Source organism: Acanthochromis polyacanthus, chromosome 23 (assembly GCF_021347895.1).
Source record: "Acanthochromis polyacanthus isolate Apoly-LR-REF ecotype Palm Island chromosome 23, KAUST_Apoly_ChrSc, whole genome shotgun sequence".
Classification (NCBI taxonomy): domain Eukaryota; kingdom Metazoa; phylum Chordata; class Actinopteri; family Pomacentridae; genus Acanthochromis; species Acanthochromis polyacanthus.
The window spans coordinates 15,553,779-15,580,020 of NC_067135.1; the positions used below are offsets into that span (position 1 = coordinate 15,553,779).

General features: G+C 37.6%; 2 protein-coding genes across 2 annotated transcripts; both read right to left on the reverse strand.

The window, feature by feature from the left end:
• Positions 1-1,193: 1,193 nt before the first annotated feature.
• Positions 1,194-11,525, reverse strand: LOC110958098 (thialysine N-epsilon-acetyltransferase-like). The gene is made up of 6 exons (XM_051943879.1): positions 11,187-11,525; positions 10,844-10,895; positions 7,830-7,913; positions 5,093-5,194; positions 4,967-5,007; positions 1,194-4,355 (listed from the first exon to the last, which is right to left on the reverse strand). Exons 1-6 carry the CDS (start codon positions 11,247-11,249, stop codon positions 4,188-4,190), a joined length of 510 nt encoding a protein of 169 aa, XP_051799839.1. The 5' UTR covers positions 11,250-11,525; the 3' UTR covers positions 1,194-4,187.
• Positions 11,526-12,753: 1,228 nt separating this feature from the next.
• On the reverse strand, positions 12,754-25,484 carry LOC110958099 (thialysine N-epsilon-acetyltransferase-like). The gene is made up of 6 exons (XM_051943880.1): positions 25,185-25,484; positions 24,842-24,893; positions 23,290-23,373; positions 16,660-16,761; positions 16,534-16,574; positions 12,754-15,919 (listed from the first exon to the last, which is right to left on the reverse strand). Exons 1-6 carry the CDS (start codon positions 25,245-25,247, stop codon positions 15,752-15,754), a joined length of 510 nt encoding a protein of 169 aa, XP_051799840.1. The 5' UTR covers positions 25,248-25,484; the 3' UTR covers positions 12,754-15,751.
• Between the last annotated feature and the right edge of the window lie 758 nt (positions 25,485-26,242).

Here is a 26,242-nt window from a genome sequence, read left to right on the forward strand (position 1 = left end):
TATGGTTTGGGGTTGCCTTGCTGCCTCAGTGACTGGACAGTTTGCAATAACTGACACAAATATGAATTCTGAATCATATCGAAGAGCGCTTGACAACAATGTGAGGCCATCTGTCTAAAAAAAAGCTAAAGTTGAATCAGAATTGGACTGCAAAATAGTGATCCTAGCACACTCGTAAATACATCAAAAAATGTCTCAAACTGAAAGAATACAGGCTTATGGAAGGACCTCGTCAGTCCAACTGAAATGTTGAGGGGACATTTGAAACAGGAAAGAAAAACCTCAAACATCTTGCAGTGGAAGGAATTTTGCATGAAGGAGCGGTCAAACTTTGAACAAACCAATGCCAGAGACTGGACAGTTCTGGAAAACAGGAAGTTATTTCTGCAAAATGGGACAGCTCTAGCTTCTGAGGAAATGTTCTGGTTGTACTTACCTTTTCCACTGAAGACGATCACGTCTATTGATATTCCTGTTAAATACGTTACAAAACATTATTTCCTTGTGATTGTGCCACATTATATCACCTTTATTTGAAACCACTGTATCAGAGGCAACAATTTCTTATTTTTTCCACGTGACTGTATCTGCAGAAAATAGTAAGAGAACAGGGACTAGTGGTTAAAAACTCTACATAAATGTGGCTAATCTACTAAAAATCAAATGTGACTCCCTCAGCTGGCATTTTTAGGAACATCAGCTGCATAACTACATGTCTGTTCTCTGAACTGTGACACTGGGACACCATTTTCTGTTTGTTTTTATCTCTAAAGTTTATAACAGTACCTTGCAATTTGATCAGTGCATAGCAGTACATATGCTGATACATATCTTATTTTACAGTGAATGTATACACAGTATGTATCCTCAACATGCTTCAACCTAAAGTTCTATAACACTTTGATTAAATGAACAGATGGTGTTAGTACACCCCCTATTGGTCACATGCCTATTGATTCAGCATGCTAGCATTTCCTAATAAAAATTTAATAAGCATAGCTGAGGATGAAGTGAATGTTACTAGTTTTGTAGGTGTCTGGAGAAATGTAAACTATGTGCAAATAATGGTTAGCATTGGAAAGCAGAGTTTATTCAGATCTATATTTTCGTTGCGCATGTTTCTGAAAAAACTGTATATGCCCATTATTTTAACAGATAAACTCACCAACTGAACAAACTGAATCACTTCACACTGCAGTCTGACAGATTTTATTAATTTGATCAGTGTAAATTCAGTAGAGAAGTCAAACAAGTATACAGGTAAACAGTAAAACACACGTCTGGTTTTCAAGTATGGGAGACAACAGGAAGCCTATGATACTTTAATGAAGTCAACGTTTGACTGTCATGCAGGTTCAGGGCTGAATGTACAGTAACATGGCTTTTTGTATTCTCTAATGTGTCAAGTTCTTTTTTTGTCTCAGAAATAACACAAAATTCTAGCAGCTTCATTTTTGTTTCCAAAATCATGGCATCAAGCATTTGGCTGATGTCATGTGAAAAAGTTATGAATCCTTTTTCTGGTGATTTTAACTTCATTGGAGGGATTTCATACTCCTTTTGTGAGTTTGTTTTTTTTTTTTTTTTGATCAAACGAAGCCCTTTAGAACTCTGTGAATGAAGTCTAAGAGAAGTCAAAGTTTACTTTGGATTCACAAGGTTTCCACCCAACTTCAACCATTTGAGACAAAAACAGGACGAACATGTTAGAACTGATGTCTCCGTTGGCAGAGAACAGTACTGGCTGTATAAAATATCTGAAAACACACAAATACATATCTCACAATGTGATTTTGAACATGTATGGGTATACGAAGGTCCATCCTAACAACTAAACAGCAGCACAGCTGTGGAAATTTAAGAGCATGAACATGGTTGTCGTGTCTACTTACACGGATTGTGACACCATGTAGAAATTACAGACACATCCACCACACTAAGATCTGAATAAATGCCTCAAATACTTAACTGTCTGTTCATGCTGTTGTTGTCTTTCGGATGCAAAGTTGCTCTTCAGAGATTTATTGCAGCTGGAATTGACAGAAACCAAAGTTGAACTGTGATTTTGAAATACTTTGAGGAATCCATGTTGGGAACACAGTCACTAATTGTATGATTTATAGCTCTTGGTCTTGTATTCTGATGGGAAGTTGCAGAAGAGAATTTAAATTGATCCTCATGTTCCCTATTCATTTTTGGAGGTATGCATTTTGTTCAAGCACATTAAACGTACTTTTGCACACTGATGAAGGCAGTGCAGTCAGTAGATTTTGCACATTTAAGCAACAGATACATAGATTTGATGTCCTAAAATGGAAAAAAAAAAAAATACCACACATTCTTTCCTGAATTATCTTGCAAACAAAGTCTGAACACAAAAGTTAAATTGCAGAAGTTACAGAGAAGGGTCAGTGGTTTTTACTTGTTTAGAGAGAAAGAAAACAAACTAAATATAACCCACGACTCAGCCTGTTTTCATTAGATTGCTGGAAATGACACAAAACACCTAAAAAAAACAAAACCAAAAATGAGACAGAATATAAAACAGAAGTGCAGACCAGAATTCTGCCACTTTCACTTCAGCAGGACAGGTCCAACGATGTTGGACAGATCCCAGTCCAACAACTTTTATTTTTTAAATTCCACCAGATGGATGTTTTTCTGTTTGATTCTAAGCTTCATCCATGTCTTCAAAACTAACCCCAAGAGTTTGGCTGCATGGAAGGAGGTTTAAGGTCGAGTTCAACTGATTCTTTCAGTGCACAGTTTCAATACGAAAATCTTATACATACCGAGCTTTAAAGGAAGAAAACAGTGCAAATATCAACATTGTGCTTTACAACAACTGTACAGCACTCCTCATGTGGAAGACGAGGGCTCGAGTAGACTGCCTCTTTGGTTGCTGTTGTCATAGTTTACAGTAAATTTAAAGGGATAGGACAAATAAAACTCAATTTTTACAACAGTCATACGGTGAAACATGCATCTCGACTTTGATTCCATAAGGTTTATGTGGATCTTTGTGCAAAAAAACATTTAATTTCTAGATAATGATGATTTACACTTAATGTCAAGACTTTCTCTAAAAGTCCCACTACATACACACATTTAATCGCACTTTTACTATTACCATATCTTCTAATTTTTTCACACTGTGGGTAGATTACCTGATCCATTTACCACTAAAATCATAACACATCACAAGGGAACAACAGAAAACACTAATTTCAGTGTCTCTGTAATGTACTATTTAAATGTATTGCATAGGCCCCATTCCAATACTTAGAACTGCATCCTGGAATTATATATTAAGATAAATGACCATTTGCTAAATTTCTGTCCCAAACAGTGATTGTCCAGTTTCTTCATACTGTAGAAGTATATGCAGGTCAAAACCAGATTTCATTTTGTTCCATTTGATTTTCAAAGTTAACTAACAGTGGAAAAATGGGATTGTAGGTTTAAAAAAGTAAAACAAAAACTCTTTCCGTTTTCTCATTTTTTGGTGGGAAAACAGAAAAAGTTTTTAATATAGCAATGCCATCCAAGTTAGCATTTCACAACAGCCCAAACAATAAAAGATCTGCCTTCTTGACTGTGAGACATTGTGCTTCTTCTAAATAAGGAATAATTAAATGTCTTGCATGTTAAAAAAAAATATCTGGAGCACATGTTAGCATTTTCATTATATCATGTACTGTATGTAGCCACTATGTGAATGTTTTTGCAACATTCTTGTTTGAGTCAGTCAGCTGAAACTCTCTATTAACATAGTTGGTGTTGGCTAACTTGTCAACATTAGTTAACTACAAGTAATATAATCTGCTTGTTGTTGTCATTTCAGCTGACTAGAAAAGATGGTGGTTGAATGGAAGTGACACTGCTGCTTTTGTGTTCTTCTGTATGAAATAAATTTGCAGAATTTAATCAGTACAGCATTTCTATTCTATTGTAAAAGGCCCGTTGTTTGAGAAAGGATCAAACATTTTGAGTAGTAAATCTGCCACACATTGTAGAATGACTTAAAGAGGAGCAAGGCTTAGCAAACAGTCGGTTACTTTAAAATTGGCTTGACGATTGTCATTGTCTAGTTTTGGAAAGGGGCCACAGAGTGGTGCTCTATCCCTGCACTGTGTGGATTGACCTCATGGCTGCAAAGGTCACAAGGTCATGAGCCTGACGTTGGGTTAAGGTTGGGCCAGGTGCTCCAGCGCCTCTCCCTCACAGCGCATACAGTGGTAGCCCATATTAGCTGTGATATCGAAGCAGCCCTGGCTCAGGTAAAATTCCAGAGATGATTTGTTCCGGTCCAGAACGGTGAAGCTGAGCTGGTTGCAGCCGGCGGCCAGACCCAGCTACAGACCACCGAAACAGAGCAGGGAGACAGACATGAGTACCGCTGCACTGAAATAACATTACATAAAGTTCTGCTAATGTATACAACCTCCAAGACATTACTTTGATTTTTTAGTTTGCGATCATTGCAAATGGAGAAGACCTACACTACCATTCAAATGTTTGGGGTCACTTAGAAATGTCCTTATTTTTGAAAGAAAAGCATTTTTTTAATGAAGATAAAATTAAATTAATCAGAGATACAGTCTAGACATTGTTAATGTGGTAAATTACTATTCTAGCTGGAAACGGCTGATCTTTAATGGAATATCTCCATAGAGGTACAGAGGAACATTTCCAGCAACCATCACTCCTGTGTTCTAATGCTACACTGTGTTAGCTAATCGTACTAAAAGGCTAATTGATGATTGGAAAACTCTTGTGAAATTATATTAGCACACAAATAAAAGTGTGAGTTTTCATGGAAAACATAAAACTGTCTGGGTGACCCCAAACTTTTGACCGACAGTGTATATTGTACAAAGGGAGGTAAGGTCCAAGGATCAACGTCTGTGGTTCAGTTCCCTTTCGGAGTTGTAATAATTAAATATTATGTTGATATTTTACTCACCTGTGCGACCTTGCTCATAAGTGCTTTACCAATGCCCTTCCCTGAAACACAGATACAGTTACTTGGGATTTTCTGCACCTACGGATACATAAACAAAATTCCCTCTTTTGAGAAAGTACACAGTACCTCTGAACTCAGGCATCACGTACAAGTCCTCCATATAAATGGCTCTGCCCTTAAATGAGCTGTAGGAATAGAAGTAAAGTGCATAGCCTATCTTCGTATGCCCTGAAAGCAAAATGACATAAAAAGGTGAAATCAATGCAGCAGTAACATTACACCTTAGAGTTTCAGCCAGTTACAACATTCAACTTTTAAAAGCAGACAAATAGTTTCGGTATTTATTAAATAGGCACAACTGCTTTGTTGGCTCTTTTCTGTTCAAATTAATGGCTCTGCATCTTTGGCCAAGAAAAAGCAAAAACATTTCTTTGATCTCATTTCCAAAAAGCTCTTCAATAATCACAGCATATGTTTTTTAAAACGTGCTTACATATAACTGCAAACATTCTCTAAACATTAGTGAAATAATCAGTCCTGATTTACTATTAAGTGTTGTAGTGCTGTTGAAATTGTCCACATGTCTGCCTACAGACTTTATGTTCTTTCAAATGGAGCTTTGCTTGTTCGAACATCTGAGGAAACTTTACCACCATCATACTTATTAAGCAAAGTGGACTATTATTTTAATTTCAGCTCCTCCAGACTGGTCAGGTTCATGATGTTCTAAGTAGTGTTAATTATCTTATTTTGGTCAGAATACAAAGAGCAATAATAAACTTAATTTTAAGTCACGTTTCTAGCCATTTAATGAATCGGAGTCATGATACTCTTCTTTCATCTCCTCTATGTTAGCCAGTTGCTAAGTTTGTTCCGAGCAGATTAGATTTTTTTTTTTTTTAACTTTTTTTGCCCTAAAACAGCTGCAGACTTCTGTTCAAAATTACCCTTATTATGAAGCAATGAATGTGATGTAAACATTAAAGTTGTGGGCTGATAAACCAAAACAACAAGTTCATAGATTAATGCAGCTTTAAAGTACATTATGTGCTATATCATCATGGATTTTTTAGTCTTTCCTGTATTCACCGTGGTTATTGGGTTATGCTGATTCTGCCATAAGTAAATCTATGTCCTACTTCACACGTGTACATATGGTGTACGTATGTGGACTGACTCTGTTGTCGGTTATCTAGGTGTGGGAGTCCAACACATTTATACAAGCAGCCACTCCTCAGCATTAGAGCCAGAGTCTGGTGGATAGCGGACAGTGGTGAGTGGATGGAAAAACAGCTGTGTCATGGAAGGAAAAGGCCCAGCTGAGCGGCAGAGCGCGCATTAACGATCTCATTACTGTATTGTGAGGAAAAGCGGTGCATTAGCTTTGTTATGTAAGAGATGTGTAAGGAGAGAGGCCACATCAGCAGGGTGCTGTTACATTAGGTAACACAACTATACACTGATGGACCTGGTTGATAACAAGTGATCGTTCTGTGCAGCTACTGTCCCACATGTGTTATGGAGCTAAGGAAGTTGATAACAGGATTTAAATAATTCATCAAGCACACTTTTCTCAGTACATTGTGTTACTTTATGCTTTTTATACTTGTCAAATACAAGACAAGAGCTCCCTCAATGAGGATTTGATTACGTTTCAGTGCTGGGATCCTGCTACTGTGTGTGATGCTGGATTGTTACAGACACTTAGCTATTATTTACTTTACCAGCTACAGCCGTGCTTTACCTGCTTACATTCTATGATGAGTCAAAATATCTACTATGAGTCTAGAAGCTAGATACTAAACATAGTGGAGTGTTTAACTTCTCACAACAGGGGCAGGGCTAAGGGGTTGCTGTGGCTCCTACAAATTAAAGTTTTGCCAGCCCACACAACCAAAAATGAAGCATGTTAGAGGACTACACACAGACATAGAAGCAATATTTACTATTTTTGTCATTAAAAAGTGAATACTCAAGACAAAAATGTCATTTTTTTATGTAAATCAAATAATATATTAGATAGTTTTAATGAAACACCTTTGATTTCAGCTTAATTTTAGCTGCAATACGCCTCAGGGATGCATGTGTTCTTTTGTTTCTTCTGTTTTATTGGATTCCTAAACAATGCCCTCTCATTTTTCCTGCTGAAGAAGGCAGTTGGAGACCAAAATGGAGCTAAAAGAGGTTAAATATTAGACTTAAATGCATTAAGTGACACAAAACACAACTTTAAAATGACACTAATGTTGCTTCACATGCACTGTTTGCTGACATCCATTCCTAGAAGACAAGTTATACTAATAAACTAGGTTAGGTTGATTTATAATTTACTTAAATTAACCACCTCAGGCACTAGAAATGGAACAATCATCTGCAAATGCTGTTTGGTTTAGAGACAGATTAAGTATACTGAATACATTTGCAAGCTTTTGCTTTAGACTTTGAAAACAATAACCTAACTTAAAGGGTTAATTAGTACTGACATTTCATGACAGACTTTTCAAAGCATGTTGCAGAGTGAGATTCCAGCAGTTGTTTATCTTTTAGGAGGTTATGAAACTATTCTTACATCTGAAGCTGTTCTCGACCAAGTCTGGTTTACAGACAATCTTTGGAGATATCATGACATGTTGTATAAATATTACGGCACCTTTAAAGTCATTTTGCGTGCCGTGTGTATGCACTTTTACTTTTGACGCAAAATGACTTAAGAAACTGCCGTGTTCTTTCTATTCCATTAAGTGATATCAGGCTGTATTTGTGGCATGGTTTTGTAAACCTGATCGTTTCTATGCACAGCTGTTAGCTGGTGGAGTGACAGCTTTAAGTAAAATGAACAGTATCAGTGATGGATCTCCCTCACCTTCTTTGGTTTTGTGCTGTTCTGGCACCTCAGCGATGATCCCGTGAAAAAACGGGTTCTTGGAGAAGCCATCTTGCTCCAAGTCTGCAAATAGATTGTAGTATGACAGATAGGTGAAGTCATGTCCTGTGTAGTTACATGTGGGCAGTTTTACAGTTTGCAGTTCAAAGCGTCATATTTCTAGGTAGAATCCAGTATCTTTTTTTTTTTTACATTATTTAGCATGTTTTCATCAAAATGTAATTTTGGCTTTAGTGTGCTTGTGAACCACGTGTTGACCTTTATGTTGGAAAATAAAATAGTAATGCTGTAAGTCATAGGTCCAAAATTTCCTCATTTTAAAGTAGGTTTCCAGGTGCTGATAATAGGGTAAAAACAAAGTTCTGAAAGAAATACTTTAGTTATAATTTAGCATATCTTCTTAGTGGAATTATTTAGACTTGCAGAAATGTAACTCAACACATAACTATGAAAAATGAAGTGTTTTTCATCTGACCTTTCAATTTTGTCTTTTCCCACTTCTGCCAAACCCCCCAGCTGTGTCCTCATTCCACACTACTATTAGATGTGCACTAGTCTGGGTACTTATTCTCATAGTGTTTTCATTGGCAAGTTGTACTCAACAAATAAACGGGTCCCAAAGTTCCAGTTTTTCAAGCAGTTTCACCTCATTAGCATTTCTGCAACCAAACTATCAGTGGGAAGGTCCTTTTTCAGTTCACTTCCCTTAAAAGTCTGAGTACCTCAACTTTTCATTTACCAGCAGTTAGCTTCTTCATTAATGCTAAGTGCCCTCACAGTTTTGTTGTCCTTTTTTGTAAAGCAAAATAAATAAACAAATAAAAAATGGTGTGACCACAATGTTTGTTTCAGTAGCTTTTGATTGTACCACAATCTCAAGTCACTGTCAGAATGTTTGCCACAAGGGTCATTTTGTGGCTGTTCTGGACCTTATAATCACAATCTCCTAGTTCATCATCAAATGTTACATTTTTCAGGCATCGACCTTTAATTTAAGCTTTTAAGACAGAATATTGGACACTTCAATGCCAAAATGTAACCAGAGAACCTGGTGGTTCTCCTCCGTCTGCTCACCTCTTTTCTGTGCGTGACTAAAGAAGATGCTACAATTCACTCCTTTCATAGTGATTTGAGGTAAAAGATTTAACATTTCATGGTTTAGAGGCCCGTTTTTTGATGGAATCTGATGCGGATGCTGCTTTTTTGACACTCCTGTCTCTTTGGACATTGCAGTGTGGCTACACTGTGTTGGAAATGGTCAATCAGTAGTCAAATTTAAATTTTAGAATTATTGTCTTTATTTTCACAGTGAGTGCTCGGTGTTCTACCAATGTTTCGTGCCGTTCTTTTGTTTTTTCTGTAATATTTGTCTGCTTTACTACTGTGGGTAATAAATAGCCACAATCACTGCTGGTAGAACTGAGACACACCTTGTGTTTTGGTTGTATTCATGAGTGAATTCTTTACAGTTTAATTTAACATGAGGTGCAGTGATTCACTACTCAGATTCACACTACTGAATAAAAAAAACGGTTACAATTATGAGTATTTAAGTATCCTCATTTCACATGAATAGGTTGCTTCTATTGTCTGTCATAATGTTAAAATTGGACACCTGGCAAATTAACCCTCGTGTTGTCCTGCAGGTCAAATTGACCCATTTTAAATTTTGAAAATGTGGGGGAAAAAATATTTTCACAGTGAAACTTCTGATGTTCACAAGTTCAACATTATTAGGAAATTTTTGAACATTTTATGGTGGAAAAAAAGAAATGTTAAAAATGTTAAGAACATTCACCAAAAAAAAAAAAAAAAAAAAAAAAATCAACCGATATCCAGCGAAATTCACTGGATTTTGGTTGTATTGTCATTTTGTGGTTATTTAAAGGGATAGAATATTGACCTAACTTATCTTCTTTAACTTCTCTATTTCACCGTAATAAAATAAAAGTTAATTAATGAATTTGTGCTGTATCATCTGTTTTTAAAAAAGGTGTTCTCAGGTCATTTTGTGTTTTTGGAGTCATCACCTCTGTATTTTATAGTGCGGGAGGTTAATGTTTATGTTAATGTTAAATATTGTCACTTGCACAGCTCCATTTTACTCAGCACTCTTAATATTTGGCCTGTAGTGTGAGCCTTAACGCATAAAACATATCTGATGAGGAAAATTGTAAAGTAAGGCTAAAAGCTTCCAAAAAGCTACTAAATCAGGGGTATTCAACTAAAATTCAATGAGATCTAAAACTCAGTATGATTCAAAAACATTTTGACTATATCTATTGTCACTTAACATTTAAGTTTGCTGATATGACTGTAGATATGCATAATGTTCTTTTGTCATTAAGTAAAAGTAAGGCTGCATTTAAACTAAGAGAAAATAAATAAAATAGCTTTTGAAAAACTGCATCTTAAAATAAAGCTCAGAATTTGAGAAAAATAAAGTGTAGCAGCAGCTTTGTCTCACATCTTGAGTGAACAGTCTCAGCCATCGTTACAAAATATAAATCTCAACAAATCTGAACTCCAACGCTTTTACAGTTTCTCTCTCTTTCCCTCGTATATCCCACAATATTGCTTTATTTCTTTAACTTTTGTCTGTGAGCAGAGCTGCAATGTTTAGTGACAGGAATCTGGAGATTTTATTGGCTGAGTAGCGTCATGTGGGATGGCTTAACTTGCATGTAATTGGTCTGTGTGTTTCTTGATCTGCTAAACCAAAAAATAGAAGCGTCACATCAAATTTAACATCCCCTTTAATTGATTGGTTACAGGTCCGGCTATCGTAACCACAGACTGTGATAAAGTATAAAATATGTACATAAAGTAAGACTGTATAATAACTTTACTCTAGAATCTGTGATAGTGACTTCGTGTGTGTTTTTCCGACTCCCACTAAAATAGTGTATGGCTCAGGTTGGATTTCATTTTGTAGTCATGAATGTCTAAAATACGGAAGAGAATGCAATCTATTTTTTCTCTTTATACACTACCTCTCTGAGTGACTTTCACGTGGTCTGCCATTTTCTCGTATTCTGCCAATTCCTGGGGAAAAAATAAAAATAACATCAGCTGTCATCATTTATTAGAATTTCTCCAACATCAACCTTAAACACGCCAGTCAGAACTCAAGCTCTCATCCTGTCTGCATGGAAACAAATGGCGTAAATTGCGACATGTGGCTGGAGTGCACTCCAATGAAACACCTAATAATATCAGAATAATCTAATAACAGCAGCATCATGCTTGATTAGATGCACTGACGTAAAGCCGTGAGTCACCCGAGGCTCCTAAATGTCTTCCGACGTATTGACAGCTGGTCTGCACGTGTCTCACCATGATCATCCGAGCGATGTCCTTGCAGTCCTCCACGTTGGCTGCTCGGATTGAGAAATCCATGTCTGCTGGATGCTGTGATGCCGCTGGTGATCCGGTCTGTCACTGTGGACGGTTTAAATGGGAGAACCGGGAGCACTACGGCTGTCTTCTAGCCTTCACTTGCACAACACAACCTCCCCAAACGGGCTGCAAAGTGAACATAGAGCGCCCTCCTCCAGGGTGGAGGGGACTGGAGGAGTCAGCTCCTCATGTGGCCTTAAAAGCCCACTTAATAATTAACAGACATCCTTTAGAAAGGATGTAGGTGCAACTGGATAAGGCAGCATTTCCAGATGTGTAATGGACAAACGTCCCTGTGGCTGGTATTTAATTGCCTCCTGCAGGTGCAACATTAATCCTGTAGGGGGCTCCATCTTAAAAACACATAATGTGGCCTCCTACTGATTTGCCAATTCCTGAACTTTGCATTTGTTAATTTCTTGTAACCTTAAAGCACCCACCAGTGTTCCTGTCAAACTGCACAGGGCAGCTTCATTCAGTCTTTCAAAAGAATTGTAAATTTATTTTGCCCAGAATTTAGGAAGGATAAAGCCTACCACCCTTGTCAGGATTTCCTTTTCTTATTTGGTTTGTGATAACTTGATAAAACACTAAATAAATTACATTTTGCCACATGCAGGGCACACTTGATTGGAGGTCATCTGATCAAGTTTTTGATATCGGATTGAATCAAATTTTGAAAGTGGATTATTAAAAAACAAGAAAAACACTCAGAGAGCGCAGTACTCCCCCAAGGCTGTTCATTCCTACGTATGACATTGCCAGAATTGCAGCTTTTTTTTCTTTTTTAGAAATGCAGCATTTGTTTATTAGGTGTTGATCATCATAAATCACAGCAACATAGAATGTGGCCATTTAATATAGATAAACAAACAAAATGACCTTGCACTGAGCACAGGCTTGTATTAGACATGTGTGTGTTATGTACAAATATTGAATGATGTGACCGAAATATGTAGCGGGTGGCAGGAATTGATGGGACTCTGAAACACCCCCACAATTTAATCACTTGTTCCTTGCATCATTTCCAACAGATAAGTCTTGATAAGTCCGCAGCAGTGGATTTATAGTAGGATCGAAATCATGTGATCGTCAGCAGGCAGCTGATGTCGTGTTCACTTGTCGTAGTTGCAGTGACGCCGTGACGCTGTCTCGTAATGATCCCGAAATCTTTAGCAAATCTGTGGATCCAGACTATAACCTGCATCACTGCCAAAAGATAAGTTAGTCTTTGTATCATTTTTGACCTTCCCTGAAAATTGTCACAATAACGCTGCCGCATTCCTTGGTGGAGTAATAAACAAACAAAAAAACCCATCAGTAATCAGATGAGTTCAGATTTGGGTGGAATTTACAGTGTGTGCTGTCCATTACCTGTGATTCCAATCAATCAAAAGCATCTTAATCACAGCAGAATGGCTGATTTAGAGTGAGTTTTACAGAAATAGAGTGAGTTTCACATAAATAGAGGGGAAAAAAAACATTTCAAAAATTATTCACAAAATGTATTTTCATATTTATTCATATTTTGCACTTAATTTGTTCAAACATTGCAGTGGTAAAGTAGATAGTGTGCCTTTCAGTACAGCAAAAAAAAAAAAAGAATAAAAAAGCTTTTGTTCTCATTAAGTAATATCCAAAATGCCATCATTATTACACAGAAGTAATATATTTAATTATGCCTGTCATTTATCACTGTCTATTTATTACAACAATTATAAAACTGATTTCTTCATAAATATAGAAAAACTGCACGTAAAGAAAACTGTAACATAAGAGAAAATAACCATCTCATAAAAATTCTGTCACTTTATAACTGTAGGTACTGAATTAATAATGTTTTGATGATTTATCATTTCCAGCCTTATCATTTAGATCAACTGCATGTTTTTAATTTAATTTATTCATTTTGCATTTTATGTATTGATGTTAAAATAAATGGTAGTCATGTGACATATTGGACAACATTTCTAGCTCCAGCCCCCTGCAAAATAGAACTGGATGTTTGTATAATTGGACTATTTTTTTGATTCTTCATGAACACCTGAAGTGATGCCATGGTGGATATTCACAAATGTTTTACATAGTTTTTAGCTTCACTGTGGTTCCATTTAGGGTACCTAAAATCCTGATTTGTAATCTTGAAAAAAAGTCTATTTTGATGAGTATGATCCAGTCCAATGTTACTTTGAAAAACTGGCACAAAAATGAGATGGATTATCTGATCCTGGAGAGAAAAACAGGAGATTTGCTAATCTGGATCTTACTGATAGCAGGACTTTTGGGAGTCCAGAGAGTTTTCAGCTCCAGGACCTGTTTTTCTTTGCTGGTAATCCAACTAGCATCCTAGCATGACACAAGCCAAATCAATCACGTAACAAGCATTTAAAAATCTAGTCTTGATATGCTTATCTCAGGATAAACATTACATTTTAGTCCCATGTTAAAAAAGGGGGGAAAAAGTTATGACTTCAATCCATTTTTTTTTCAGGCTTAAAAACCCCAGCAGCCTCTAGGGGGTGTAGCAAGGTTTTAATGTTGTACAGAGGCCTTGTTAGGTCTCCCAGCTGTTTGTTCTCTGAGTTTAGTTTACTTTGGACTCCTGCTGATCTTGTGGTCACTTAACTATCTAAAGTAAGATCACTTAGAAAGCAGTTAAATTCTGGTTCAACTCTAATTTAGGCAAAATTTATCTTTAACAGCCAGTTTGAGTTCTGATTTTATCTTGCAAACAAAGTCTGAACACAAATGTAAATTGCAGAAGTTACAAAGAAGGGTCAGTGGTTTTTACTTGTTCAGAGAGAAAGAAAACAAACTAAATATAACCCACGACTCAGTCTGTTTTCATTAGATTGCTGGAAATGACACTGTATAAAGTTTTCATAATGAAACTGTGCACTGAAAGAATCAGTTGAACTCGACCTTAAACCTCCTTCCATGCAGCCAAACTCTTGGGGTTAGTTTTGAAGACATGGATGAAGCTTAGAATCAAACAGAAAAACATCCATCTGGTGGAATTTAAAAAATAAAAGTTTTTGGACTGAGATCTGTCCAACATCGTTGGACCTGTCCTGCTGAAGTGAAAGTGGCAGAATTCTGGTCTGCACTTCTGTTTTATATTCTGTCTCTTTTTTTTTTTTTTGGTGTTTTGTTGTGCAGCACTCCTCATGTGGAAGACGAGGGCTCGAGTAGACTGCCTCTTTGGTTGCTGTTGTCATAGTTTACAGTAAATTTAAAGGGATAGGACACATAAAACTCAATTTTTACAACAGTCATACGGTGAAACATGCATCTCGACTTTGATTCCATAAGGTTTATGTGGATCTTTGTGCAAAAAAACATTTCATTTCTAGATAATGATAATTTTCACTTAATGTCAAGACTTTCTCTAAAAGTCCCACTACATACACACATTTAATCACACTTTTACTATTACCATATCTTCTAATTTTTTCACACTGTGGGTAGATTACCTGATCCATTTACCACTAAAATCATAACACATCACAAGGGAACAACAGAAAACACTAATTTCAGTGTCTCTGTAATGTACTATTTAAATGTATTGCATAGGCCCCATTCCAATACTTAGAACTGCATCCTGGAATTATATATTAAGATAAATGACCATTTGCTAAATTTCTGTCCCAAACAGTGATTGTCCAGTTTCTTCATACTGTAGAAGTATATGCAGGTCAAAACCAGATTTCATTTTGTTCCATTTGATTTTCAAAGTTAACTAACAGTGGAAAAATGGGAAAATGGGATTGTAGGTTTAAAAAAGTAAAACAAAAACTCTTTCCGTTTTCTCATTTTTTGGTGGGAAAACAGAAAAAGTTTTTAATATAGCAATGCCATCCAAGTTAGCATTTCACAACAGCCCAAACAATAAAAGATCTGCCTTCTTGACTGTGAGACATTGTGCTTCTTCTAAATAAGGAATAATTAAATGTCTTGCATGTTAAAAAAAAAATATCTGGAGCACATGTTAACATTTTCATTATATCATGTACTGTATGTAGCCACTATGTGAATGTTTTTGCAACATTCTTGTTTGAGTCAGTCAGCTGAAACTCTCTATTAACATAGTTGGTGTTGGCTAACTTGTCAACATTAGTTAACTACAAGTAATATAATCTGCTTGTTGTTGTCATTTCAGCTGACGAGAAAAGATGGTGGTTGAATGGAAGTGACACTGCTGCTTTTGTGTTCTTCTGTATGAAATAAATTTGCAGAATTTAATCAGTACAGCATTTCTATTCTATTGTAAAAGGCCCGTTGTTTGAGAAAGGATCAAACATTTTGAGTAGTAAATCTGCCACACATTGTAGAATGACTTAAAGAGGAGCAAGGTTTAGCAAACAGTCGGTTACTTTAAAATTGGCTTGACGATTGTCATTGTCTAGTTTTGGAAAGGGGCCACAGAGTGGTGCTCTATCCCTGCACTGTGTGGATTGACCTCATGGCTGCAAAGGTCACAAGGTCATGAGCCTGACGTTGGGTTAAGGTTGGGCCAGGTGCTCCAGCGCCTCTCCCTCACAGCGCATACAGTGGTAGCCCATATTAGCTTTGATATCGAAGCAGCCCTGGCTCAGGTAAAATTCCAGAGATGATTTGTTCCAGTCCAGAACGGTGAAGCTGAGCTGGTTGCAGCCGGCGGCCAGACCCAGCTACAGACCACCGAAACAGAGCAGGGAGACAGACATGAGTACCGCTGCACTGAAATAACATTACATAAAGTTCTGCTAATGTATACAACCTCCAAGACATTACTTTGATTTTTTAGTTTGCGATCATTGCAAATGGAGAAGACCTACACTACCATTCAAATGTTTGGGGTCACTTAGAAATGTCCTTATTTTTGAAAGAAAAGCATTTTTTTAAAAATGAAGATAACATTAAATTAATCAGAGATACAGTCTAGACATTGTTAATGTGGTAAATGACTATTCTCGCTGGAAACGGCTGATCTTTAATGGAATATCTCCATAGAGGTACAGAGGAACATTTCCAGCAACCATCACTCCTGTGTTCTAATGCTACACTGTGTTAGCTAATCGTACTAAAAGGCTAATTGATGATTGGAAAACTCTTGTGAAATTATATTAGCACACAAATAAAAGTGTGAGTTTTCATGGAAAACATAAAACTGTCTGGGTGACCCCAAACTTTTGACCGACAGTGTATATTGTACAAAGGGAGGTAAGGTCCAAGGATCAACGTCTGTGGTTCAGTTCCCTTTCGGAGTTGTAATAATTAAATATTATGTTGATATTTTACTCACCTGTGCGACCTTGCTCATAAGTGCTTTACCAATGCCCTTCCCTGAAACACAGATACAGTTACTTGGGATTTTCTGCACCTACGGATACATAAACAAAATTCCCTCTTTTGAGAAAGTACACAGTACCTCTGAACTCAGGCATCACGTACAAGTCCTCCATATAAATGGCTCTGCCCTTCCATGAGCTGTAGGAATAGAAGTAAAGTGCATAGCCTATCTTCGTATGCCCTGAAAGCAAAATGACATAAAAAGGTGAAATCAATGCAGCAGTAACATTACACCTTAGAGTTTCAGCCAGTTACAACATTCAACTTTTAAAAGCAGACAAATAGTTTCGGTATTTATTAAATAGGCACAACTGCTTTGTTGGCTCTTTTCTGTTCAAATTAATGGCTCTGCATCTTTGGCCAAGAAAAAGCAAAAACATTTCTTTGATCTCATTTCCAAAAAGCTCTTCAATAATCACAGCATATGTTTTTTTTTATAAATATTGTGCTTTCATATAACTGCAAACATTCTCTAAACATTAGTGAAATAATCAGTCCTGATTTACTATTAAGTGTTGTAGTGCTGTTGAAATTGTCAACATGTCTGCCCATAGACTTTCTGTTCTTTCAAATGCAGCTTTGCTTGTTCGAACATCTGAGGAAACTTTACCACCATCATACTTATTAAGCAAAGTGGACTATTATTTTAATTTCAGCTCCTCCAGACTGGTCAGGTTCATGATGTTCTAAGTAGTGTTAATTATCTTATTTTGGTCAGGATACAAAGAGCAATAATAAACTTTTAAACTTTTAAAATTTTAAGTCACGTTTCTAGCCATTTAATGAATCTGAGTCATGATACTCTTCTTTCATCTCCGCTATGTTAGCCAGTTGCTAAGTTTGTTCCGAGCAGATTAGATTTTTTTAAAAAACTTTTTTGCCCTAAAACAGCTGCAGACTTCTGTTCAAAATGGCCCTTATTATAAAGCAATGAACGTGATGTAAACATTAAAGTTGTGGGCTGATAAACCAAAACAACAAGTTCATAGATTAATGCAGCTTTAAAGTACATTATGTGCTATATCATCATGGATTTTTTAGTCTTTCCTGTATTCACTGTGGTTATTGGGTTATGCTGATTCTGCCATAAGTAAATCTATGTCCTACTTCACACGTATACATATGGTGCTATGCTTGCACTAGGAATTTGAAATGAAGAGCCACTGTGGCTCACTCATAAGGATAACAATGAGCCACAAAAAGCCACAAATTTCTGTGTCAGTGATAGCGGAAAAATGGAGTCATTTTGCTGCATTCTGGTGTATTTCGAGGTAAAAAAGAAAAAGCTCAATTAAACAGTTCTATTTTAACTATTTTATTTCTACTTATATGTATGTTGTTATTTTTATTACAAACAGGCAGTCAGGGGTGAGGACACATTCCTATTTATATATGTATTTGGCCATTTAAAAACCTGTACCTAAAACATGTTCATGGTCAAAACTTTCTGACACATAAAAATATTAATTTCATATCCAATTTACCTTCTTTTCCTCCTATGTCCAATTCTACAACCCTCACTATGTACCATATCTCACAACTGTAGCATAAACTCAACAAAAACCTCCTCTAGGGGGGTCAGATTTTGTTAAGTGACCCTACAAAATCTGACTCCAGATTTTATTTCATATCATACAATCTGCACAGTTAACTCAACCTGCATATTTCTGTTAAAGTCCTAGTTTTGAAATAGTCTCTCTGTTCTTAATCTGCCATACTGTGATCATTTAGCCCCTTATTTTATCATCCTGTTCTTACAGACTGTAATTTACTTGGGTTTTTTTTTCAATTGTTGTGATTTGGTGTTTTAGCTGTTGTAGCAAATAATGTCCCAGGTGTGGGATAAATAAAAGCCCAGTAGGCCCACCACCTACAGGGCAGGATGTCGGGGTTGGATGCTCTGTACACCGGGCAGTTGGCAGGAGCGGGCGCCTAGGCGTGCCGCCCCCTGGTGGCGTAGACTGGCTCTGGGGACGTGGAACGTCACCTCACTGGCGGGGAAGGAACCTGAGCTGGTGCAAGGACGTGGAGCGATACCGGCTAGATATAGTTGGCCTTTGGGCTGGGCGATAAATCAAATTAATTTGATTAATTCGCATTTTTAAAACCTGACGATTTGAAAGTTTGCGAAATCGTAAAATCGAGGCGAGCTTAAATATATAACAATGGGAGACGCCAGTGTTTCCAAACAGTGACGTCACAAAGTCACGTGATTACCGCGCTGGTTGGCAAAAGGAACCAGAGGAACAATGGCTGATGCGAACTATCCTTCCGTGAAATTGTCCGATTATGCTCAATCCTTATCACCTGAGGCCCGACAAATATACGTGAGTAAGCTGAGATATCAGGGAAACAGTAAAACCTTGCCAGATCCCTACAATTTGAAGACTGTGTGGGTTGACGATCCTTCATTCTGGCCGGACATTTCCTTCACCGACATTTATTTTTACTTGATTGGCACCGCTGGGCAGTTCACCCACCCAAAAATATATAATTATGAATTAAAAATAATATATCTTCTGTTAATCTTCAACAAGATGTCAAAGAAACGTCAATACGTTGCTGTATTTTTTGTCTGCAGTATGGCTTCTATGTAACAGTAACAGACCCACAGCATTGGTGATCGAAAATAGGACAATTCTAAAAAAACGATCGCTCGACGCATACAGAAACAAATGTGGTTACAAATAGGAGGCTGCTGGCTTAAGGAGATGTTATTGAATATACTTCAATCGACTTTAGTGCACTTTCATCGCCTAAAAAGCGATCGGTAACACATGATAACACTGAACCAAACCGAAAGTGTCGAGATCGCTTCACGCGAAGGATGCGACACTAAATCAATATCTTTTGGTAAATAAGCTCAAAGTTGGACATACTAAACATGCTAAACTGTTGAATAGTTTACCCGAAGAAAAGTGGGAGCCACAAACACGATCTCTGCTGCTTACTGGGGTACAATTTTTCCTGTTGATGGCTGAAGCCACCGCCATCTTCTCTCTCCTGACATCGGTATTCGGTGAAATTCCAAGCCTGCTCCCTTCTCAAAACGCTTCGTACAACCAACAACTACACACGATATTACCATTGTGGTAAATACATGTGCAATTTCATTCATGAAAAGCGATAACTTTACGTATTTGTTTCAAACCCGATACCGTTCTCGTAGCAAGCCGTTATGTTACTGCCAGTTCTTGCCAACCAGTAGCAGTCTTGTACCACGTGACCATAGCAAATGACGACACGCTGGCGTCTCCCATACAGATTCTTCTTCTGCCTTTCGTGACTTGTGCACTCATAGATATATACAAACACTAGATGTCTCAAGACGGAGTCTGCGGCGTCGTCACTTGGCGGCCATCTTAGGACAGGGGACTACTCTGGCGCACTGTACTGTAGTCAATGGTAAGGTGGATGATTTCCTCACTTTAACACTCACAACTCGCTCAATTCTTGATTGATTTACAAACGGTTTAGTTTATTACAAACCTTATTAACGTGGCTATGATTCGGGCTCAATTCCGAAATCGCAGCTTTTCGTTTTGAAAAATGCGGCATAGTTGTGTGTCTTTTCTGCCTGGCTACTCACATTGAAGATGGTGTTACTCACAATCTGATTTTGAATTATTAGGTTTTCCTGAGACCAACGTTTTTTGAGAACCGAATCTTTAGGCGAAATTACATTCTTTGTGGTTGTATTTATTTGCTTGTTAAGAGACTTTGATTGAGACCTTAGACTTATTGTTTGTATACATCTATGCCTGGATTAGTTAGCCTGCAGCCGAAATGCATTGTGGGTAATGTAGGCACCAGGTTCATGAAAAGAAAAGACAACATCTCTGTTTGTTGTGCATTGATTTTGGTTGAGCTTTGTTTTTATCTGTGCATTAGAAAGCTGATAGTAATAAAGAAGTGCAATGCTAAATAATAAAATTACATTCACATCCATTTATGCTGAAAAAAGATGATATCTGTGTTCATTATTATATGAATTCAATGGTTTTAATTATTCTTATGTAAGCAGTAAAACAAGTACATCTCTGACGTTTATAACAAACCAAGCTGTTCTAAAATCGGTTGAAAATTGAGCAATCTACAGTGATTTTAAAATCCATGCTCCATTGACTTTAATGTTATGAGTGATCGAGCAGCCCTGTCCCAAGATGGCCGCCATATGGCGACGTCGCTCCCCATAGGCTGACAGCGCTCATGAGCCATCTAGTGTTTGTATATATCTATGTGTGCACTGGCGTTTGCTTCCGCCTCTCATCTCCTTCCACCAAAACACTCACACGGCCACCCCCGTCATGGCGGACAGAACAGCAGACGAAGAGTTGGTCGCAAGAAAAGGGCCTCATGTTACATTGATTATATGGAAGCGGTTCGGCTTTGACAAGACTGACACAGAGCAAACTACAGTCATGTGCAAGGTTTGCAAAAGTCCTGTGAAAACGAAGAGTAGCAGCACAACTAACTTCTTTCAGCACCTCCGGGAGAGGGATCCTAAAGAATGGGAAAAGTACCCACAGCTACCGGAGTGCGGCCTGGCTCGGGTTGCCACCGGTTCCTTAAAATACAGAATCGTCCTTTATTTGACAATAATTGTACCGTCCCGTATTGAACGGGACGCTAATTGTTCCATATTTTCATAAATGTCCCATACACGTCTGTCACACACGCATCAGAACTGCATAATAAACAAAATAAAACACAGGAACTATTAAGGGCAGCCAGTTTCATCTTCCTTAGACCTATGTAGCGAGGATCCCATGCGAGGTCCAGCAGGTCTGTTCGCCGGTTCAGCCGCGGGTTTCCTGGTTACAGACGCTGCTGCTCCCGCTTGTTTAAAAATGTCTACACCTGAAACTCCACCACGTCCAAAGAAGCAATAACGTTTTCAAAAGCACAGACTGGAAGACTGGAACCCTGACAATAGGTACAGGGCAAACTGTGGTTTCTGTTGCTCATAGACCAGCTGAAGTAAGGCAGCATCAGGAGACCAACATGTAAGAAACACGAGAACAGAGAGAACCCAACCAGCAGGTCACAGTTTATTATCATCTAATCATCTCCTGAAGTCCCTTTGGTAAGAGACATCAGTACATGGTTGTGAATTTAGCGGAGGATGATTATAGTCAGACTAATGCGGCCGTAGACTCTACAGTATTTTAGTGAATCAATAAATGCCTAAGTTGTTTAATTAATAGTATTTTAAATGCTTTAGTTTTAAAAAAAAATATCATTTAATAGCCTATATATGATCAATAAATGGCCTTTGCCTGTCTAAATAAAAACTCACTCAGAACTGTGATATGTTAACGGTACTAAATAAATAAGTCTGCAAATACATTCATAGACACATAAATAAGTTAATAGATTCATTGTGTTAAGAAAATATTGAGATGGAAAAAATATCTGTAGAGAATTTGTACAGTATTCTGCATTCAGTTTTTTGCAGAATCCAGTATTACACTCTGGTTGGCCATTACATTTTATTAGTATGGTTTCACTGTTTAAAATGATGCCACATCCTTTCAGACAGAACCTGTGATCATAAAACAATATAAAACTCCTAGTTTTGTGTTAATAAAGCACTTAAAGCTTTAAGTATGACTAAATGCTTTTTTCAAAATTAAATATACCACTCCTTGGGTGGTTGTGGCCCCGAGTTTGGTAACATTGGAAAGATATTCACAGATTCAGACTTCCAGCATCAATAACTCATTAGATATAGGTTCTCAAAACTTAAACGATGCCTCTTTCCTATCGTTGTAAGGCAGATGTTGTGCTATAAGCCCAGTTTTATCAAAAGTAGCTGTCTTTCAAGTTGCAGAAATAACATTGGTGTCTATGAGCAGCCGGATGTGAACAGGGACCGCCTGCAAATTGCAAAACTTCTGCAACAGCGAAGAGAGACACAAATATTCAATAACCTCACTCTGATACACTATAGTGTCAACAGAATCCATTCCTTCTTCACAACTGCAGTTTGAAACGTGTTAGAAAAATTGTATTAGAGAGCAATTGATTGGCCTCAGAACATCTGTGATCCAAGTAAAAGTTTCTCTGCTTTTTTGCTGACAAATTGTGAATGTTTTGGTTTATGAATCTGAAAAGGAATCTAATCTAGAAGACAAGTTATACCAATAAACTAGGTTAGGTTGATTTATAATTTACTTAAATTAACCACCTCAGGCACTAGAAATGGAACAATCATCTGCAAATGCTGTTTGGTTTAGAGACAGATTAAGTATACTGAATACATTTGCAAGCTTTTGCTTTAGACTTTGAAAACAAAAACCTAACTTGAAAGGTTAATTATTACTGACATTTCATGACAGACTTTTCAAAGCATGTTGCAGAGTGAGATTCCAGCAGTTGTTTATCTTTTAGGAGGTTATGAAACTATTCTTACATCTGAAGCTGTTCTCGACCAAGTCTGGTTTACAGACAATCTTTGGAGATATCATGACATGTTGTATAAATATTACGGCACCTTTAAAGTCATTTTGCGTGCCGTGTGTATGCACTTTTACTTTTGACGCAAAATGACTTAAGAAACTGCCGTGTTCTTTCTATTCCATTAAGTGATATCAGGCTGTATTTGTGGCATGGTTTTGTAAACCTGATCGTTTCTATGCACAGCTGTTAGCTGGTGGAGTGACAGCTTTAAGTAAAATGAACAGTATCAGTGATGGATCTCCCTCACCTTCTTTGGTTTTGTGCTGTTCTGGCACCTCAGCGATGATCCCGTGAAAAAACGGGTTCTTGGAGAAGCCATCTTGCTCCAAGTCTGCAAATAGATTGTAGTATGACAGATAGGTGAAGTCATGTCCTGTGTAGTTACATGTGGGCAGTTTTACAGTTTGCAGTTCAAAGCGTCATATTTCTAGGTAGAATCCAGTATCTTTTTTTTTTTACATTATTTAGCATGTTTTCATCAAAATGTAATTTTGGCTTTAGTGTGCTTGTGAACCACGTGTTGACCTTTATGTTGGAAAATAAAATAGTAATGCTGTAAGTCATAGGTCCAAAATTTCCTCATTTTAAAGTAGGTTTCCAGGTGCTGATAATAGGGTAAAAACAAAGTTCTGAAAGAAATACTTTAGTTATAATTTAGCATATCTTCTTAGTGGAATTATTTAGACTTGCAGAAATGTAACTCAACACATAACTATGAAAAATGAAGTGTTTTTCATCTGACCTTTCAATTTTGTCTTTTCCCACTTCTGCCAAACCCCCCAGCTGTGTCCTCATTCCACACTACTATTAGATGTGCACTAGTCTGGGTACTTATTCTCATAGTGTTTTCATTGGCAAGTTGTACTCAACAAATAAACGGGTCCCAAAGTTCCAGTTTTTCAAGCAGTTTCACCTCATTAGCATTTCTGCAACCAAACTATCAGTGGGAAGGTCCTTTTTCAGTTCACTTCCCTTAAAAGTCTGAGTACCTCAACTTTTCATTTACCAGCAGTTAGCTTCTTCATTAATGCTAAGTGCCCTCACAGTTTTGTTGTCCTTTTTTGTAAAGCAAAATAAATAAACAAATAAAAAATGGTGTGACCACAATGTTTGTTTCAGTAGCTTTTGATTGTACCACAATCTCAAGTCACTGTCAGAATGTTGAGAAAGAGAAAAGAGAAAGAGAAAATAAATAAAATAGCTTTTGGAAAACTGCATCTTAAAATAAAGCTCAGAATTTGAGAAAAATAAAGTGTAGCAGCAGCTTTGTCTCACATCTTGAGTGAACAGTCTCAGCCATCGTTACAAAATATAAATCTCAACAAATCTGAACTCGAACGCTTTTACAGTTTCTCTCTCTTTCCCTCGTATATCCCACAATATTGCTTTATTTCTTTAACTTTTGTCTGTGAGCAGAGCTGCAATGTTTAGTGACAGGAATCTGGAGATTTTATTGGCTGAGTAGCGTCATGTGGGATGGCTTAACTTGCATGTAATTGGTCTGTGTGTTTCTTGATCTGCTAAACCAAAAAATAGAAGCGTCACATCAAATTTAACATCCCCTTTAATTGATTGGTTACAGGTCCGGCTATGGTAACCATAGACTCTGTAATAAAGTTTAAATAATGTAGAGAAAAGTAAGACTGTATCATAACTTTATTAAAGTGCATGATAATAACTTAGTGTGTTTTTCCAACCCCCACTAAAATAGTGTATGGCTCAGGTTGGATTTCATTTTGTCGTCATGAATGTCTAAAATACGGAAGAGAATGCAATCTATTTTTCTCTTTATACACTACCTCTCTGAGTGACTTTCACGTGGTCTGCCATTTTCTCGTATTCTGCCAATTCCTGGGGAAAAAATAAAAATAACATCAGCTGTCATCATTTATTAGAATTTCTCCAACATCAACCTTAAACACGCCAGTCAGAACTCAAGCTCTCATCCTGTCTGCATGGAAACAAATGGCGTAAATTGCGACATGTGGCTGGAGTGCGCTCCAATGAAACACCTAATAATATCAGAATAATCTAATAACAGCAGCATCATGCTTGATTAGATGCACTGACGTAAAGCCGTGAGTCAACCGAGGCTCCTAAATGTCTTCCGACGTATTGACAGCTGGTCTGCACGTGTCTCACCATGATCATCCGAGCGATGTCCTTGCAGTCCTCCACGTTGGCTGCTCGGATTGAGAAATCCATGTCTGCTGGATGCTGTGATGCCGCTGCTGATCCGGTCTGTCACTGTGGACGGTTTAAATGGGAGAACCGGGAGCACTACGGCTGTCTTCTAGCCTTCACTTGCACAACACAACCTCCCCAAACGGGCTGCAAAGTGAACATAGAGCGCCCTCCTCCAGGGTGGAGGGGACTGGAGGAGTCAGCTCCTCATGTGGCCTTAAAAGCCCACTTAATAATTAACAGACATCCTTTAGAAAGGGTGTAGGTGCAACTGGATAAGGCAGCATTTCCAGATGTGTAATGGACAACATCCCTGTGGCTCCTGCAGGTGCAACATTAACCCTTTAGGGGGCTCCATCTTACATACACATAGTGTGGCCCCTGACTGATTCACCAAATCACCAGTGCTCCTGTCAGACTGCACACGGCAGCTTCATTCAGTCTTTCAAATGAATTGTAAATGTATTTTGCCCAGAATTTAGGATGGATTAAGCCGACCACCTCTGTCAGGATTTCCTTCTCTTATGTGATTTATGACAACTTGATAAAACACTAAATAAACTACATTTGCCACATGCAGGGCCCAGTTGTTTGAAGGTTATCAGATCAAGTTTTTGATATCGGATTGAATCAAACTTTGAAAGTGGTTTATTAAAAAACAAGAAAAACACTCAGAGAGCGCAGTACTCCCCCAAGGCTGTTCATTCCCCCGTATGACATTGCCAGAAATGCAGCTTTTTTTTCTTTCTTTTCTTTCTTTTTTTTTTTTTTAGAAATGCAGCATTTGTTTATTAGGTGTTGATGATCATAAATCACCGCAACATAGAATGTGGCCATTTAATATAGATAAACAAACAAAATGACCTTGCACTTAGCACAGGCTTGTATTAGACATGTGTGTGTTATGTACAAATATTGAATCATGTGACCTAAATATGGCGGACTTGATGGGGCTCGGAAACACCCCAACAATTTAATCAGTTATTCCTTGCATCATTTCCAACAAATAAGTCTTG

What these genes read in the sequence shown, in the direction of transcription:
- LOC110958099 (XM_051943880.1), bottom strand. Translation starts at nt 25,247, where the DNA reads ATGGATTTCTCAATCCGAGCAGCCAACGTGGAGGACTGCAAGGACATC. An exon ending in ACAGCACAAAACCAAAGAAG is followed by an intron (nt 16,762 to 23,289) that starts GTGAGGGAGATC and finishes TTTTGCTTTCAG; the next exon opens with GGCATACGAAGATAGGCTAT. An exon ending in CGTGATGCCTGAGTTCAGAG is followed by an intron (nt 16,575 to 16,659) that starts GTACTGTGTACT and finishes TCTGTGTTTCAG; the next exon opens with GGAAGGGCATTGGTAAAGCA.
- LOC110958098 (XM_051943879.1), bottom strand. Translation starts at nt 11,249, where the DNA reads ATGGATTTCTCAATCCGAGCAGCCAACGTGGAGGACTGCAAGGACATC. An exon ending in ACATCGCTCGGATGATCATG is followed by an intron (nt 10,896 to 11,186) that starts GTGAGACACGTG and finishes TTTTTTCCCCAG; the next exon opens with GAATTGGCAGAATACGAGAA. An exon ending in TTATGAGCAAGGTCGCACAG is followed by an intron (nt 4,356 to 4,966) that starts GTGAGTAAAATA and finishes GGTGGTCTGTAG; the next exon opens with CTGGGTCTGGCCGCCGGCTG.